The sequence below is a fragment of the Alexandromys fortis genome, unplaced genomic scaffold, assembly GCF_014885135.2.
Source record: "Alexandromys fortis isolate MF-2015 unplaced genomic scaffold, M_Fortis_MF-2015_v1.1 scaffold_79, whole genome shotgun sequence".
NCBI lineage: Eukaryota > Metazoa > Chordata > Mammalia > Rodentia > Cricetidae > Alexandromys > Alexandromys fortis.
Genome location: NW_026067964.1, coordinates 3,608,427 through 3,626,173, shown reverse-complemented (window position 1 = coordinate 3,626,173; position 17,747 = coordinate 3,608,427). Strand labels below are relative to the sequence as shown.

The following is a 17,747-nucleotide window of genomic DNA, read 5'->3' as shown; positions in this document are numbered from 1 at the left end:
ATATATCTTTCCATCAAAGAAAAAGAGAGACCTACCTCCTAGGAAATAAGGTAATGAGGCTTCGACTTGATGTCTATATTGACCTTGCTGCAAACAGAGTGATCCCCTAACAATGTAAGGCTTAGAATTTGATGCTGCCAGTACATGGTGGCACATGCCTTTAATGCTAGCACTGGGGAGGCAGAGGCAGGAGGATCTCTGTGAGTTCCAGGCCTGTTTAGTCTACAGAGTGAAGTTCAGGACAGCCAGCGCTCAGCTAAGGGTTATGTAGAAAAAGCCATCTCTAAAGAATAACAAGAATAGCAACAACAACAAAACCCCCAAACAAAACAAACAAACAAACAAACAAACAACAACAACAAGAGAGGCAGAGATGGGGGGTGGGGAGGGAGAGGAAGAAGAGAAAATAATGGATGCCATTATACAACTACCATTTTGTTCAAGGAGCGTTACTAACATGTTTCTCCACACTGCCCACCCCTTTGGTGCTGTGAATGAGTTACACACGTGAAATGGGGCTGCGATGTGTGAACGAGAATCCCTTTAGGGCACCTTCTCAGCTGGGTGAACTTTGTTCATGGAGTCAAGACAGGGCAGTCCTAAAATTTTCAATTGTAGAGAAGAGTCATGGAGGGCCTGGGGCGATGCCTTCGTGGATCAAGCGCTTGCTAACCAAGCTTGAAGACCTGTGTTGGGCTCTGCAGTACCTGCATAAAAGCCTGGTGGGGAAGGGGGCACCCAGGGGTCAGGAGTGATGGAACACAATGACAACAAAACCCCAGAGCTTACCAGAAAATCAGTCAGCTCTAGATTCAGAAAGAGACCTTGACTCAGAAAATAAAAATAAATAAATAAGGTCTCCACCTTCGAGTGGGAGCGGAGCACTGAGTCCACTACTGCCTCCAACTCCTGAGTTATAGTAAGGTCTCAGTAAGGTGTATGGGGAAGAAGGGAGAGTGAGGTCATAAATCTTTGCAGGATTGAAAACAGTCACATTATCGTATTACAACTAGATTATAGAAAACCTGAGAAACAATGAAAAACAAAATCAACAAATATTTTAGTGTGTTTGAGGCTAATCTTTTTTTTAAATCTGATTTCTATCAACAATAATAACAACAACAACAAAAAGGCCACTTTAAACAGGAACTTCCTCCACTTCTATGTAATCTAAACCCTTTGATATTAAGAAAATAACTGCTCTGCAACTACCCCAGAGAAAAACTCTGCAGATCCTCAAATTCTGGAGAACCAACATTGTCATCTGACTTTAAAGACACTGCAATACTTATAGTTCACATTTCTGATTTTACATGTTTATAAAGACAGATCTCATCCTATCCTATTTACACAACTGAATTAATAGGAGCGATTCAAAGGCTGATTTCTGCTACTATTTAGTTGGTAGTTCTAATAAATTGTTTACCAATTTTTACAGAATTTCCTGTTTTGCTGAAATATCTTCTTTTGTCCTCAGGCCAATCTTGCCTTTCCTCTAAGTGCTGTGTTATATTCAAGTAGGCTTCATCCAGACTCACGGCCATAAAGTTGGGATCATATTCAGCAAGAATCTCCTTCACCTTCAAAAGGAACAACCACAACAAAAGTTTAAATTCTGCTGCCACAGCAAAACCTGCTGTCTTATATATCTGATAGAAAGCACTAATATTCTTACTTTGCAACTATAGTAATGATCCTGCAATCAATAGCTCACGGATTTAAGGAATAAATAATTTACTACCAGTGGATATTTGTCAAATTCTCTTTTGCACTAAAATAGATCATGAAGGCAGAAGACTGTGAAATAGCCTCATCTGCCGCAACCTGAATCTAGCATCCTACATCTAGAAACACAAAGCAAGTCAAATAAATCTCACACAATATTCCAGTAGGAACAAAGTGGCCAATCAAAAGTATTCCCTCTCATCTCTTTTCTGAAGATTTTTTGTTTATTTTAAAGAATGTAAAGAACTACCATGTTTTAGAGAGCAGTACATTTCAGTTAATCATTATATGAACAATAATCACACAAAATAAAGCTCTACTATTTATAGGAATCTGGACTGGAAAAGATGATAAATCTACAGAAAAACGGCATGCTTGCACTAAATAAAAGATGAAAATTTGGAGTTTCTTTGTGACATGTAGGAAATACACAAAGATTAGAATTACAGCTAATACAGTTCAGCAAAGCCTTTTATATGGGGTAACTTGATTACATAATCACGAAGGAGTCTCTTTGCTGTTTGTCTTTTAACTACACAAGAATTAGCTGAAGTAAGAGGGAAGGATTGCCAAAATTACCTAGTTAATAGAAAATATCTTTGCTGAATCGTTAGTCTTCATCTAACATTTAAAAGCTTTGATTCGCTTCATTAGAGAACTTTCTGTTTTATAAAAAAGTAACTGTTCTATCTTCACATAGTCGCGAACAACTGAGGGGAATTTTAGAAAATGATGATGTAAAACTTGCCATACTTTTATTCAGAGTGCTTTAAATAGCTCTGTTCTTGTAGAAGGAGCCGTTCTGTAACAGGTGCGAATGCTATCTTTCTGGGGAAGAGGACACTGGCAAGTCTGTGCCTGGCAGTCCTCTAAGACTCTGACTGAGCCGTGCTCCCTGGAGGCACGGCCTCGTACTGCTCTCTTCCTCTCCATGGGACACCACCACAGAACAAAACAGATGCTCCTTAAATTTATTAGCCAGACTAGAAACATTAATGCATCAACACTGCATTTACATGTAAAACTCATTTGCTATCTTAACTAGCAAGACGTTGCTCAAATTTGAAGATTTTTCCAGCTTACATGAATAACCAGATGATAGACAACTAAAAATAATTTAGTTCTCATGTCAGATTGTCAGAACTTTTACTAAGCTAGAGTATGATTCAAGGTCTTTCTTACAAAGTCTTTCATAATTTTTCAATTACCAAACCCTGTACTCATGCTGTTATTTATTTTTTAACTGTGTTTACAAAAAAATTATTTAAGAGATGTTCTCTTTGCCTATTACTTTTTCAAAAATAGGAACAAAACAATTGATTTAAGAGATTGCTTTTGAATGAATAAACCTGTTTTAGTATGGTGGCAATATTTCTAGGGAAAGTGAGGTAGAATAAAAATAAGGGAATTTAAAGCTCACTTGCATGTCTAAGTGATTGTAAGCCCTGTATCAGAACTAGAGAGTTGGCTCAGCAATTAAGAGCACACACGCTCTTCCAGAGGACCAGAGTTTGGCCACTAGCACCCATGTCAGCCGTCTCACAGTTACCTCCGAGTCTACTCAGGAAATCTACTGACCCCATAGGCATCTACACAGATGTGCCTACCACACACAGGCATAAACACATACATACAATTAAAAATTAACAAAAAAAATCTTGAAAAAATAAAAGAGTGGTACACCATAGTTTTAGTATTTAGATAGCTGTCTTCTTCTCTTTCTTTTCTGATAGATGCTCATATACCTTAGGCTGACCTCAAAATTACTGAGTGGTTGACGTTGGCCTTGACCTCCTCATTCTCCTGTCTCCACAGTGCAAGAATTAAATGTCATGCTCAGACTCTATGATACACTTCACTGTATAACAGCAGTCCAAAAGTGATGTACATGCAGCAGTCTAGATCTTAACCAAGGAATTAAGTCTCCACCCTGTACCACAGATCAATTTTAGTGAAAATCAAAGGAATGATACTTTTTCATAGGGATAGTTCAGGATTTAAAATTATGTAAACAAATCATTATATTTTATTTTATTTTTTTTTGAAGCAAGAGAGTATCCCTCTTTTTTTAAGTCTCATAGGCAAAACAGGATCAAGTAACTCTGTAGGATTATGAGACAATCTAATCACACGAAGTGAATTTTGCTTCTGTTTAAAGTAGAGACAGGCTTGGTGACCCAGACCAGCCTGAGCTACACAGTGGGTTCCAGGACAGTCAGAGACAGATCAAGCATCAACAACAAAATGATTATGTAAATTTAATTTAGAATAGATTGAAATTAATGAGTAGCTTCTATAAATTAGGAATATTAGGTTACTCTAGAAAAATTATTTAAAATTAACGTTATGCTTTAATTATTAAGGCTTTACAAAGTTTTGAGAAATGGTAGAGAATTGAGAGATTGAGAGTAGACGGAAAATACATGGAAGGCAAAGCGTCAGGAAACAGAATGATATGTCTGGATACGCTATAAACAGCTGACCCTTCACTGTGGCTAAGACCACATCTTGACACTCTAAGGCATCTGGAATCGAGAGTAGGTGACAGAAAGCCAGTAAAAGGGTTTGGGGTGAGACAGTCACTTACCTCCTTACTCACAGCTCGGTATTTGTCAAAGTTTGGGGGCACTATAATAAGTTGTGGGCAGAGTCTCTTAGCAATAAACCCTGGCAAGGCTGCACGAACACCAAACCTCCTTGCATGGTAATTTGAAGTAGCCTGAAAGAAAATGGACCGCACAGGGAAAAATAAACAACCCTAAATGGACATATTGATCAGTGCATTCATAAGAAACACATTACTGGTGTGCATTTTCAATTCAAGGGCATTTCTTTAAAAGCACTGTCTTGGACCACATCTTGACTTTCTTAAAAAACCATGACCCCGTCTCATTGTTATTTCTAAATTTAAAACATGGTACCAAGTAATAAGTAGTACTGAACTAATAATTTTTTTTAAACAGGTGTGGTGGTGGATATCTAGGCATCAGGAGACTAAGGCAGGAGAACTACTAGTTTGAGGTTCAAGGTTAGCCTATTCTGCATGACAAATACTGGCTTTAAATAATTAAAAAAATATTTCCAGAATTTAAATCCAGTGGTTTTAAGGTATGCTGTAATATCATATATATCTAAGTCTGGATGACAGTAGATGTGCTATGAAACTAATAGTAAATAATATAGAATAGTTTTATGAGGTGTGAGTTCCTCAGATTTTGAGTTTGTAGTACACTGTAAATAGTAGCATCTTTCTTTTCCTTCCTTCCTTCCTTCCTTCCTTCCTTCCTTCCTTCCTTCCTTCCTTCCTTCCTTCCTTCNTCTCTCTCTCTCTCTCTCTCTCTCTCTCTCTCTCTCTCTCTCTCTCTCTCTCTCTCTCTCTCTCTTTCCCTCCCTACCTAATATTTAGTTTGTTTGTTAGATTGTTTCTCAAGATAGGGTTGGTTTTTCTGTGTAGCACTGGCTGTTCTGAACTTGCCCTGTAGACTAGGCTAGCCTGAAACTCAGAGACTGGCTTGTCTCTGCCTCCTGAGCGCTGGGATTAAAGGCTGTTTCATCACTGCCTAGTTCAGCGACTTATTTTTACTTTACTCTTTTCTTAAAAAAGTTATTCTTACTGCATGTGCACTGGTGATTTTGCCTAAATATACTTGTGTGTAGGTCTCAGATCCCCTGGAACAGGACTTACAGTTGTGAGCTACCATGTGGGGCTGGGAATTGAACCTGGGTCCCCTGGAAGAGCAGCCAGTGCTCTTAATCACTGAGTCATCCCTTCTGCCCCCTACACTTACACTTATTTTGTTGCTGTTTTTTGTTTTTCGAGACAGGGTTTCTCAGTGTAGCTCTGGCTGTTCTGGAACTAGCTCTCTAGCTCTTGTACACCAGGTTGGTCTTGAACTCACAGAGATCTGCCTCTCTCTGCCTCCTGAGTACTGGATTAAAGGTGTGCACCACCACTGCCAGGCCAACATTTAACTCTTATCAGAAGGTAGAGTCTAGTTCCTCAGGCCAAGTGACATTGCCTATGACTTCCTTAAACTAAAAGAATGAAAGGAAATTATGCTGTGAGTCCTGAAGCCTTAGTCTTAAGAACCTGCAGCTTACGCTCTTGATTTTTATGGTTCTGCAGCCACTAAGCATTTAGAGCATACTAAAAGGTATATTACAACACTACGTGACAAGGAAATGAGGACGCTAGAGGTAGAAGCCACTTTAATCACCACAGTAGAAGTGAATCCATCTTGAATTTCCCCTGTTAGATGATGCTAACTAATCCCAGAAAATACAGCCAACTCGCCCTTACTGAAACCTGCATTAAGTAAAGAACTACAAGGAAAAAACATAGTTTTCTGCAGGAACAGAAGAGGTCGCTTACACAGCAATGGATGCTGCCATGGAGTCTAAGCCCTGATTCTCAGTGCCAACTTAGAACATTTCAAACATTCATCAAATTCACCAAAAACATTCTATGTGTAACAGACTGAAAGAGTCAAACATGTAGTGTCCCTCCTAATACCCTGCAGGTAACTTTCTGTATGTTTACTAAAACAAAAAATAATTAGCTTTACCTCTCTGCAGAAAGGTCCATTAGCTTAGCACATAAATCTTTGTTTAATATGAAAATAATAATCTTAAACTTGAAGTTTTAATTTTTAGGTTAGAAACTGTTGGAAAGAAAGAATGCGTGAATACCAAAACCAGTGAGTTTAGTTCAAACATGGCCACAGAATCTGTGTGTAAGAAAGCACATACGCACATACAATTATTTTCTTTCCATTTCATGATAGATTAGAGATTCATAATAACATAATGGTAGGTCAGAGCTTTTAGTTACCTCAGGCACTGGGAAGTCAGCAACAGGGAGGAACTCTCCTTGTTTCTCTTGTGTGTTCTGTAATACGAATGCCTCTCTATCCTAGCTGCTACTTTTAGATGAGATGTGGTGCCTTGGGTGGTATGGCTGTGAACGGGCTGCTACTTTTAATTATGTGTTCAGTCACAGGCATGGCTCCCGTTACTTTACCTTAATTTAGGTCAGAAAAAAAATCAACTTAGCAATCATAAAAACAAGTGATTCTGAGTTATGGGAAAATTAATAGCATTCTAGACATATTAGTAAGCTACATTATTCAAAAATAGGGGTTGGCAATCCTCTCTGTAAAAGTTTAGAAAATACATAATCTCTTCAGGTTTTGCAGATGTGTTTTCTTAGCAACTATGCAACTCTATCCAATTGTGTTCTTTTAGTGTGACAATAATAAATAAATGGCCATAACTTCTTTCCTCCAATAAAGTTTCTTTCTTTCTTTCTTTTTTTTTTTTTTTTTTTTTTTTTTTTTTTTTTTTTTTTTTTTTTTTTTTNTTTTTTGAGACAGGGTTTCTCTGTAGCTTTGGAGCCTGTCCTGGAACTCCCTTTGTAGACCAGGCTGGCCTCGAACTCACAGAGATCCGCCTGCCTCACGAGTGCTGGGATTAAAGGCGTGTGCCCCCACCACCCGGCTCCAATAAAGTTTCTTTACAAAAACGATGACAGGCTAGACTTGGTCCACAAGCCAGTTTAAAAACCTCTGGCTAAACATAACATTTCCTTTGCTTTTTCTTTTCAACTCTCACTAGAACCCTTTTGAAGAAGTAAATTTGCAATAGAGAATACAAAAGCTAATGTGCTATTTTCCTGAGTTTGTATCTCTGGGCAATTTATTAATTATTTTTGTTTTCCCTTTTTCTCGAGTGGAAACAGAAATGAGTAGGATCAGTTACATTGAAAGGTTTCAGTAACTGAGCATGTGTAAACCACCTGGAAAAGTAGCAAAGTCCTCAGCAAACTGAATTGAATAAGCTTATGAAATTTCCTTTTTGTTTTTGAACTTCACCTACTTACCAACATACTCATTGATCCTACAGCAATGGGTTTATCCTTCAGTTCCGGATTGTCTCTCATTTCCACAGCTGCATAGAAAGCATCCATGTCAACATGAACTATGGTATTGTTCAAATTCCGGTTCCGTTCCAATTCCATTGCAAATCGGTCAACCTTAGTTTTTAAAAAGTTAATGTACTTTTAGACAATATGATATCAAAACATCATTCATCATAAATTTTAATTCAGAAGGTATCTTTCTGGCTGCCAATCTGCTCATCTATCCACCTATCAATCTACTTACTTATTGGGTATATATTTTCTTGTATTTATGGGTATACAGTTTATTGCTGTTGATTAAGGTTAGTAATTGCCCTTATTTTCACACAGAGAACCTACTACTATTATTTTAAGAATTTGTGTATGAGTGTGAACGCGCTTACCCATGAACAATGTGATTGGGCAGGAGTGCCTTGGGTCTCTTCTGTTGCTCTCCCCCTTATATTCTGAAACAGGATGTCTCATTGAACTCAGACTTGCTGTTTGAGCTAGGTTGGCTGGCCAGTGAGCTCCTGGAACTCACCTGTCTCCCTGCAGAGTGCTGGGGTTACAGACATCACACCTGGGTGCTGGGGACCCAGACTCAGGTCCTCACGCTTCCACAGCAAATACTCTACCCACTGAGCCCTCTGTCCAGACTGACAGCCTATTTGAAAGTATAATTTCCTAGTAACTCTTCTTTCTGCCCTCCCTGGAATATAGCAGGAAGTTACCAAGCATTTAATGAATAAATGAGCTATCCCAGCTGCCTGCATCAAATCATGCTTACTGCTGAACAAATTTGAAAAAACTTATTATAACTCAAAGCTTCTATTTAGGTAAATTAAACAATTCCCATTTGACTCAAAATGTTAATGTCTTCAGATAGAAACAAAGGAAACACACAATAAGAGATTATACCTGTGGTGCATGACATAATGTTGCATAATAATGTGCACACGAACATGCTGAAACACAAAGTAAATGATCCTTCCGTAAAACTACTTTTGCGGTGCTGCCTTGGTGAAGGTTTCTACTGCTGTGATGAAACACCACGAGCAAAAGAAACTTGGGGGGAAAGGATTTATTTCGCTCACACTTCCAGCATCATCGACAGCAGTTAGGGCAAGAACTCTAACAGGGCAGGACCCTGGAGCAGGACCCTGGAGGCAGCAGCTGACAAAGGGCATGGAGGAGGGTTGCTTACTGGCTTGCTTCTCATGGCTGCTTTGTTTTTAGAACTCAGGATCCTAGCTTAGAAGTGGCAGCACCCACAATGTGCAAGGCCCTCCCATATCAATCCCTGAATTTAAAAAATGCCCAATAGACTTGACTACAGCTTGATCTTATGGAGAGAGATTTTCTTAATAGACAGTCCCTCTTCCCTGATTCTAGCTTGTGTTGGGTTGACATAAATCTAGCCAGGACAAGAGCTAAAGTCTGAGATTGTTATTCTATACAAATATTCAATTGAAAACTGAAGGTGAAGCGTATTTTCATAAACTTTTAATATATATGTCAAATATAACAAGGCAGAATTATAATCTTAAAAAATTTTGGTCTCTTTGAAAATAAGTTATTGCACTAAAAGAAAAAAAAGAGAAATAAACATAGAGAAATCAAATAGGCAAAGAAAAAAGGGGTTATATAGCAACCTATTCATATGGATGGCCTCTACTGATGCTATATGTGTGCTTCCCTAGCTTACTCTGCAAAGGGCAGCTATGTGACAGTTTTAATTTTATCAACACATAAGGAAGCTGCCTAGACTATGAAGGCAAATCACAAAACAGAAATAAAACAAATACAGTCCACATGGAACACAGAACAATGTCTGGTACATGGCACCCCCGTTCAATGAATGAAATCTACTACTGAAAGGATCAATGGCGGCATAACATAGTAACCCAAAGGGAGGAAAACAGCCCAAAGAAACAAGCTGTCTCCTCAATGAAAGCAACCTGCCTCATGTGGAGAGCCACAAAGATATAATGTGCCCCCTCCACCCCCACGCTGCTCTTCAGTCTGGGCCTCGCTCTACAGAATACCTGTTCCAAGCTCTTCCTTAGAAGGGACACATTAGCTGTCCTCTAGCATGGGACTAAAGCTGCAATTCCTCTCTTAGAAACAACGCCCCAGGCCACATTTGTCTGTAGCAGAGGCTGAATGTCTGCAGGTCTACTCCTGTGAGTCCCCAGCCGGAGCGGCTCTGCACCGGCTGGGCTCTGTAGAAGCCTCTCTGAGCTCTGCTGCAAGCTTTCAAGAATCAACTCAAACATCCCCATGAAAGTCAGCTGGTTCTTTCTCTTCTGTGCCAGAGAATTAAACTTCTCTTACTTGTTTTCACCATGAGAACGACCTTAGCTGCCTTAAATTTTTCCCCTCAAGAAAGATAGGGAGGCAGATAGAAAAAATAAATATATTGATCCCAATATATTAAAGTTAGTTTTATCTAAAGCAGTATCAGAAAACTCTAGAGGTAAGTGTTTCACTATACTGTCCTGAACAAATTGAACTTTTCATCTTCACTCAGGTTTTATCCTGATTTCAAACTGCTTTTTCTAACACTTCTAATTTGAATAAGGTCATATGGCCCTGACTGCGGATGACAAACCATGGAGATTAATAAAAACGGAAATCTAATCTATAACAATAACAATATGCCTAAAATATGGATGAAGTAAGAATAAGGGAGTGGCATCTGAAGTATTTTGGGCTGGGATAATGTAGAAAGGCATAGATAAATAGAAAGCAAATCAAGTGGGAAAACTCCCCTCACACCCATAAATGAACGCTGTGGCAGCCTCCTTAGCAATCTATTCTCTCTTGGACTAAGGCGAGCGTGCAGCTGCCAGAGGAAACCTCCCAGGGTGACTCACACATTCCACTTTCCTTTCCTATCTCTGTTAGTCACTCTCCTGGTCTGAGCCTGCTCTGCTGCTCCCAGAGCACAGCACCACTGCTCGGGACCTTTCTTCTGCTTTAGGGCTCACTCAGGGTTCCACTTATCCCGGTTTCCTTCCGAATGGCTTTTACATCCCGATCTGATCTGAGGCCATAACATCTACCTTCTCCGTCTGTTACTTCTGTGAGCTCGTGGGTCACTAGGGTTAAAAATAGGGACTTTCTTTTGAGTCTCAGTGTTGCCGCTCATCAGTTACTTGACACTGGTTAAATTAGTCATTTCGTCCCTTATTTGTCAAGCAGAAGGAAACTCACAGCAAAACGTCTGAAGGACTGAAGAGATACTCATATAAAGTGTTCTCAGAGAGGGGTGTGGCAAGGGCTTGGGGGCAGTGCCGCTCACTTTAAGGTAGACTTGACAGTTACCGAGTAGATCATGTAATATACTAAGTGTCTCCCACATAAATTCATTTACAGTCAGAACAATTCTGACATAACAATTATAACTCTTATAGATGAGAAAAATGAAAGATTATAAAGATTAAGTCATTTGCTCCAAGTCTCAGGGCTGGCAAATGGGAGGGCTGGACTTGAAAAGCAGGTTACTCCGAAGTTTGTTTACTTTCATCATCTTATGACGCCTCTCTATCACAGATATTGGCTTTTGTTTTTTCTGCTGTTGCTTTTTGTTTTGGAGACCCTCTGTTAGTTCTGGCTGTCCTGGAACTTGCTCTGTAGACCAGGCTGGCCTAGAACTCACAGAAACCCACCTGCCTCTGCCTCCCAAGTGCTGGGATCAGAGGCGTGGATAACACAGACTTTGAATAGTCTTTAACACCAAAAAAGTTCAGATCAACTATATAGTTTATACCCATACTGTATATTAACATAATTTCCTTTTAAAACTCTCAATTTCTATTACATTTAGAAAAATGTGTGGAAAGAATGCTTTTTATTTTCTTGACTTAGTATTTTCATAAATGCTGCTGAGCTAATCCAAGTTAGTGAAGGCACTTGCTGAAATGGTCAAAACGCACTGATTTGCTATGCGGCTTCCACTTAACACAACATGGATGCTTGTTTAGTCGATCCAGGAGCTCATTAGAAGATACTTTATAAGGTGACAATAATAACCCTGTGTTTTAAAGAAGTCTGATGAGGGTAGAATACAGTGAGGAAAATCAAAGGGGTTCAAAATGAACAGCCTGGCTTATGCCTGGAGACTACCTCAGCCTGACCTAAGGAATTTACACTATCCTAGCATATCACTGTAATAAAATGTAGCTTGTGGAAAATGTGAGTCTAAAATAGAAACACTTTCCATGAAAAATCTGTTTTCTGAAACCTTCTGGACTCCTTGGGACTTCCTCAGCCTCCTCCCGTGTACACAGCTTCTTCTAGAGGAAGCTCAACAAATGAAACAATTCAACAATCAACATAAGACACATTTCCTGCCATTCCTGTTCTGGAAGATGCCAGAGAGGCTCCCATCAAACAGCTGTCTAAGACTGAACAAAACCTGAAATTCTACTGTGCAATAGAAGGCATTTTCTATTCCTTCACGTTAACAGAAGGTTAATCTGAAAAATTAGTGTGAAATCCCCAAAGTCAGTACAATGCACCAGCTATGTTCTTCTCTATTTGTAAAACTTTTATTAAAGATGTTAGTAGATTACAGATCAATAAAACCCAACAAGTCTAGAAAGAAAATTGTTTAAGGAAGAAGGTCAATTTAAAGACAGCATTGTTTTGGACAGAACACAATTTTTTAAACTTGGAAAATCAAATCCTTCAGAATTTAACTGAAACATATTTTATATTTCTGCTCAGTGAAAGAAACTATCAAGAGTCAAAAGATAAGCTAAAAGAAGACATTCGCAAAATCAGGCCAATATGTGGTTGATACCCAAAATATATAAAGGATTCTTCAAATTCAATTTTAAAAAAGCTAGTTTGATTTAAAACCAAGCATAAGGCCTGAGCAGATACCGCAACAAAGATGTATACACGGCAAGTGAAAAGAGGTTCCCCAGTCTATGGCAATGAGTAATGTGGAATAAAATGATGTGATTCCATTATCCTCAACATCTCAGGAAGGCCCAAACTGAGAAAACTGATGGCTCCAAAGATTGCTTAGAAGGAACAGCAACCGGGCCCTTCATCCATTTTGATGAGAAAGCCAAACGGGATGGTCATCTTGGAAGAGAGTCTGACAGTTAAGCGGAATTGAAAACTTAGTTCACACATAAATTGACGCATAGGTATCTATAGCAGTTTATTCATAGTTGCCAGATTTGGAAGCAAGCTCCATGTCCTTCAGGAGGTAAACTGTTATACATTCAGACAGAGAATAACAGGCAGCACATGAAAGCAAGGAGCTATCAAGCCACGAACAGACTTAAAGTAATCTAAGTGCATATTACTAAGTGACAGAAGCCAGCCCGAAAAGGCTACACACTGTATGATTCCAATTCCATGGCCTTCTGGCAAGGGTGGAACTTGGGACAGAGTGAAAAGATCAGTGCTTGCCAGGGATTAGTAGGGAGGGAAGGATGACTAAATAGATCACAAAGGTTTTTACGGCAATAACTCACACTCTGTGTGATACTGTAATGGTGAATATATACTATCATAAACTTGTCTACACCTATAAGCATAAGAAATCAGTACTGACTTATTGATTTTGCATGATAATACCATGCCATAGCAACAAATGTAGTCACTTGTGGGAGACAATGCTTGGCTAGAGGTTCGCCTGTGTGAGGGCAGGGGAATCTTAACTTTTTGTTCAGTTTTGCTATAAACCTGAAACAGCTCTAAAAACTAAGTCTTACAAGGAACAATACTGAATTTGACTATATAAGCTTGAAAATATGTGGTCAAACTAAAAAATTAAAAGATATATTGGAAATACAAACAGGACATATAGTGAGAAAAAATCCTTAATACATAAGATCTCATAAACGGAGAGAAATAAACTCCAGAACTGCGTAAGAGAACAGCATTAGACTGCTAGCTGAACCTCCAAACATATTCCCACTTCTTTCTGTTAAACAGAAAGGCTGGGCAGATGACCACCCAGCTAGAGAGCATATGTGTGGCCCTGTAACTAGAGTTGCTGCCAAAAGAATGTGAGTTTAAATACTGTTTGCAACTTCTTTCTTACTTGTTTAACAGTGAATTATTTGCTTTTAATCTACCCAACACTACTTCTTCCTCACCAGGAAATGGAACATGGGATACTTTTGTCAGATCAGTAATTCTAATACCAGGAGATGATGGAATAGTATGATTTAAGAAAAATCTATGTCTGAAATTACTACGGTAATCAGAGCCAGGGATGCTGTGGAACTCCAGGCCTGGCCTGGCCAGCATTACCCTGAAGTCAGAACAACTGTGACTTCAGGCGAGAGATCCTCACAAGACCCAGCTTACTGACCTTCCCTCCTAGGAAGAGTGGGGCAAGGGTGACTGGACCTCATCTGAGATTACAATCATTCACTCCTTCCTGTGCATCCGGTTCCCCTCTGCACACACTCCTGTCCCTCTACCTGTGGTCATGAGAGGTGATAGCACATAGGAGGTAGAAGGTCAGCTGCAGGAGGGACTCCATCCATGCAGATCTTAGGATCATCACCCATGCTGGGCTGTGACGTTTTAGTGATAAGCTGGTTTTGAGTTATTCATCTTCCTATAAGTAGTTCACACATTCTCCCTGTAAGTAAGTCCAATAAACTTACTTGTTCACTAACAAGACTTTTATGGGATTGTTATTTGGTCTGACATCAGTGCCTATCTTGGATAAATATATGTTTGTTCCTATCTCCATAGGAAAAGTATGTAATAAGTGATTACTTTTTATTATAAGAAAGAAACTATTATTTTGGTTTTCTTATGCCGCCTACTTAACCTGTATCATAACAAACAGAATAAAAGAACATATTCCCATAATGAGAGGATGAGTGCTGTGTGAGAGGAGTTTCTTCTCTGATACAATAGAAGGTAAATTAGAACATCCGTGAAATCTGCTGGAGAGATTATATACACAGCAAAACTGAAAAATGTAACAAAATTAAGGAAGTCTAGTTTACAGCAAGCATTTGAAGAAAGTAACACATATATTGAAAATGTAAACTAATATAATGTTTTATGAAAATAACTATACCAACAATAAAAATCAAGTTAAAATAATATTTGGAAAAGTGTTTATGAAAAAATGATATGGTTCAGTAAAGGAACTTCATGATCTCTGAACTCCACTGTAAGATAAAGATTTTGCAGCATGTCAGATTGATACTGCAATTTTATTACTATGCTCAGCTCTGAGTAATCTGAAAATTACTTCACCTTCCTGTGTCAATTTCCTTGTCAGTAGAGAGTGCTTCCCTATGTTCAGTGCTTCGTGAAAATTGGGTCAGATTTTAAGAGAAAATACTCATCTGTCTATAGCTTTAGTCTGACCAGGAGAAACATGTCTACCTGGAGCTGTCAATCTTCCACGGGTGTCACAAACCTTGGTTCTTTCCAAACTTTTCTACGGAAATAACTTCTAGTAGCTTTGAGAACTTCAAATTATTTATTCCCTCCAAGTTCCGGAGAGCACAAAAACCTCTAGGTTTTTAGAAATATTGTTTCCTTCAAAAATTTTATGTTCATTTGGTATTTCACTTGTAGTATAACTTTTTATTTTACTAAAACATGGTTACTCTCATTTAAAGAATTAACCCCCCCACTCAGATCCACCGTGGCAAATTAGCCCTATTTGTTTAAGAGCTTTGTCTGGTGCAAAGCACATAAATAATACAACAGCATAAGCTATGGGTCAAATCCTAATCCTGCTAACTATATCCTCTGAAGCCAGACAAGTTAACTAGGACAGCGCTGACTCTACGCAGGGAAAGGTGTAGAGTGAGGCTTAGCAGTGCATGAGTGCCTGCTGACTATGCACGCCTAGTCACACAACCAACACTTCCCTCTCCCCTGCCTGCAGCTGTTGTCAACCCCATTCTACCAGCCTCACCCCGGCAACTCAATAAATACCTCTAACTGTGCTTTCCTTAGTTGCTGGTTGGTAATCTGAGCTTTTTGTTGCATCATATTGGCAATCCGTTGATTGACTTGCTTTTCCTTCTTGAGCTCATTTCCATAAAATCTGGACCCCTACAGAGAAAATGAAGCAGAAGGGAAGTGTCAGAAGGAAAGGGCCACTGCAGTGACTTCATGGCCAAGAGGGGGACGCTGAAGTCATACTGCCATCTGAAAGCAACTTCACTCTTCTGGGTCAGTTTCCTTATCTGTAAAGAGGGCTTCCCTAGCATGCACGAGGCCCTAGATTCACCACTAACATCATGCGCACGCATGTATGTACACACACACACACACACACAACACATACACCTAAACCATATAATTCTTGTGAGACAATACTACAAAGAAAAAAAATTGAGTTAAGATTTGGATTCAAAACGAAAACAATAAAAAAAATGTCATTTGTGGAGGGCCCATGGGGCACATCCAAGCTCTGCCAGCTAGTTCCTTGGTTATCTCCCTTACGGGTCTCCTTCATAACGTTAGCAGGAAGTCATTAAAGACACTGAACCATCTGTTATTACACTACAGAACACAGTGGCGATCAATTATCAGGACATGGGCATTAAGTTAGTTCTACACGTGGCTCTCATGAAAAATGCTGCTACAGAGATTTATACACAGTTTAGCATGAACATACACCGCCATTCCTATACATATGCATTTATGAGGGTATTTTTGGATCTATGGTAATACATGCCTAACCCTTGGAGTAACTGACTGAACCATGACTCTGTTGCTGCATATGAAGGCTCCAACTTCCCCATATCTCTACCAATGCTCTTGATTATATTATTTATTATAGCTATTCTGGCCAATAATAATGTAGATGACATATTCCTGGTTTTTTTAAGTTGTATTTCCTAAGTGACTAATAATGCTGAGTATCTTTTCATGTTTGACATATGCACATCTTCTTCACTTAAATGCCTACTGTTGTTGGTTGTTTTTTTTATTTTTTGGTTCTTTGGTTCTTCGTGGATGTGGAGGGGGGCACCACCCAGCTACCAAACAAATACACCCAGAGTCTTATTCTTATTACCCGGCCTTAGCTTGCCTTGTTTCTAGTCAGCTTTTCTTAACTTAAATTTCCCATCAATCTTTTGCCTCTGAGCTTTTATCTTTCTCTATTTCTGTACACCTTTCTTTACTTCTTATTCTGTGGCTTGCTGTGTAGCTGGGTAGCTGACCTTTGGAGTCTCTCTTTTTTTGCTCCTCAAACTTCTCTTGCTCCTCCCTGATTTCTCCTTCCATTTATTCTCTCTGCCTGTCAGCGCCGCCTTTCCTTTCTCCTGCCTTGCTAATGGCCATTCAGCTCTTTATTAGACCAATCAGGTGTTTTAAATAGGCAAAGTAACACAGCTTCACAGAGTTAAACAAATGCAACACATCTCTGCATCATTAAACAAATATTCCACATCATAAACAAATGCAACATATCTTCAAATAATATTCTACAACAGCCTATTCATATCTTCTGACCATTTTTTGATTGAGTTGTTAGTACTACACAGTTACCTCAACTTGGCGAATCAAAACATTCAGGAACACAGTCTTTTGGTGCAGTTTTGACATGGTAATAAATAAGCTCATAAAATAGAGGAAGCGATAGAAATTGACAAAGTGGCTATGGGGGGGACTTTAGCAACTCACTATATATATATATATATATTCTGTATTTTGTAGAGCAATTCCACTTCTAGATATCTCTTTTATAGTTGTCACACATAAGATTAGTAAATGTAGCCAGATGGTGGTGAAACACGCCTTTAATCCCAGCACTCAGAAGGCAGAGGTAACTGGATATCTGAGTTAAAGACTAGCCTGGTCTACAAAGTGACTTTCAGGACAGCAAGGACAACACAGAGAAACCCTGTTTGGAAAAATCATTAAAATAAAGATTAGTAAATGTAAGCAGAACTTTAAATCCAGCATAGGCAGGCAGATCTCCATCAATTCAAGGCCAACCTAGTTTACGTAATGAGTACCAGGACAGCCAGGACTATATAGTGAGACCCTGCCTCAAAATAAATACATAAACAACATAATAAAATAAAAGATTAGGAATGGCTTAGATATCAATCAGTAACAATTCTGATTAGATCAATAAACTATATCCACATATGCAAGTATA

At 39.0% G+C, this 17,747-nt stretch overlaps 1 protein-coding gene across 1 annotated transcript in view; it reads right to left on the bottom strand.

Annotated features, from left to right (window-relative positions):
* Positions 1 to 17,747, bottom strand: part of Polk (DNA polymerase kappa) — a 57,704-nt gene that overhangs the window by 17,582 nt on the left and 22,375 nt on the right. Inside the window, exons 3-6 of the mRNA XM_050153750.1 lie at positions 15,566 to 15,685; positions 7,604 to 7,756; positions 4,313 to 4,444; positions 1,427 to 1,580 (exon numbers count right to left, since the gene is read on the bottom strand). Coding sequence (XP_050009707.1) covers positions 1,427 to 1,580; positions 4,313 to 4,444; positions 7,604 to 7,756; positions 15,566 to 15,685 — 559 coding nt within the window. The remainder of the gene's footprint in view (positions 1 to 1,426; positions 1,581 to 4,312; positions 4,445 to 7,603; positions 7,757 to 15,565; positions 15,686 to 17,747) is intronic.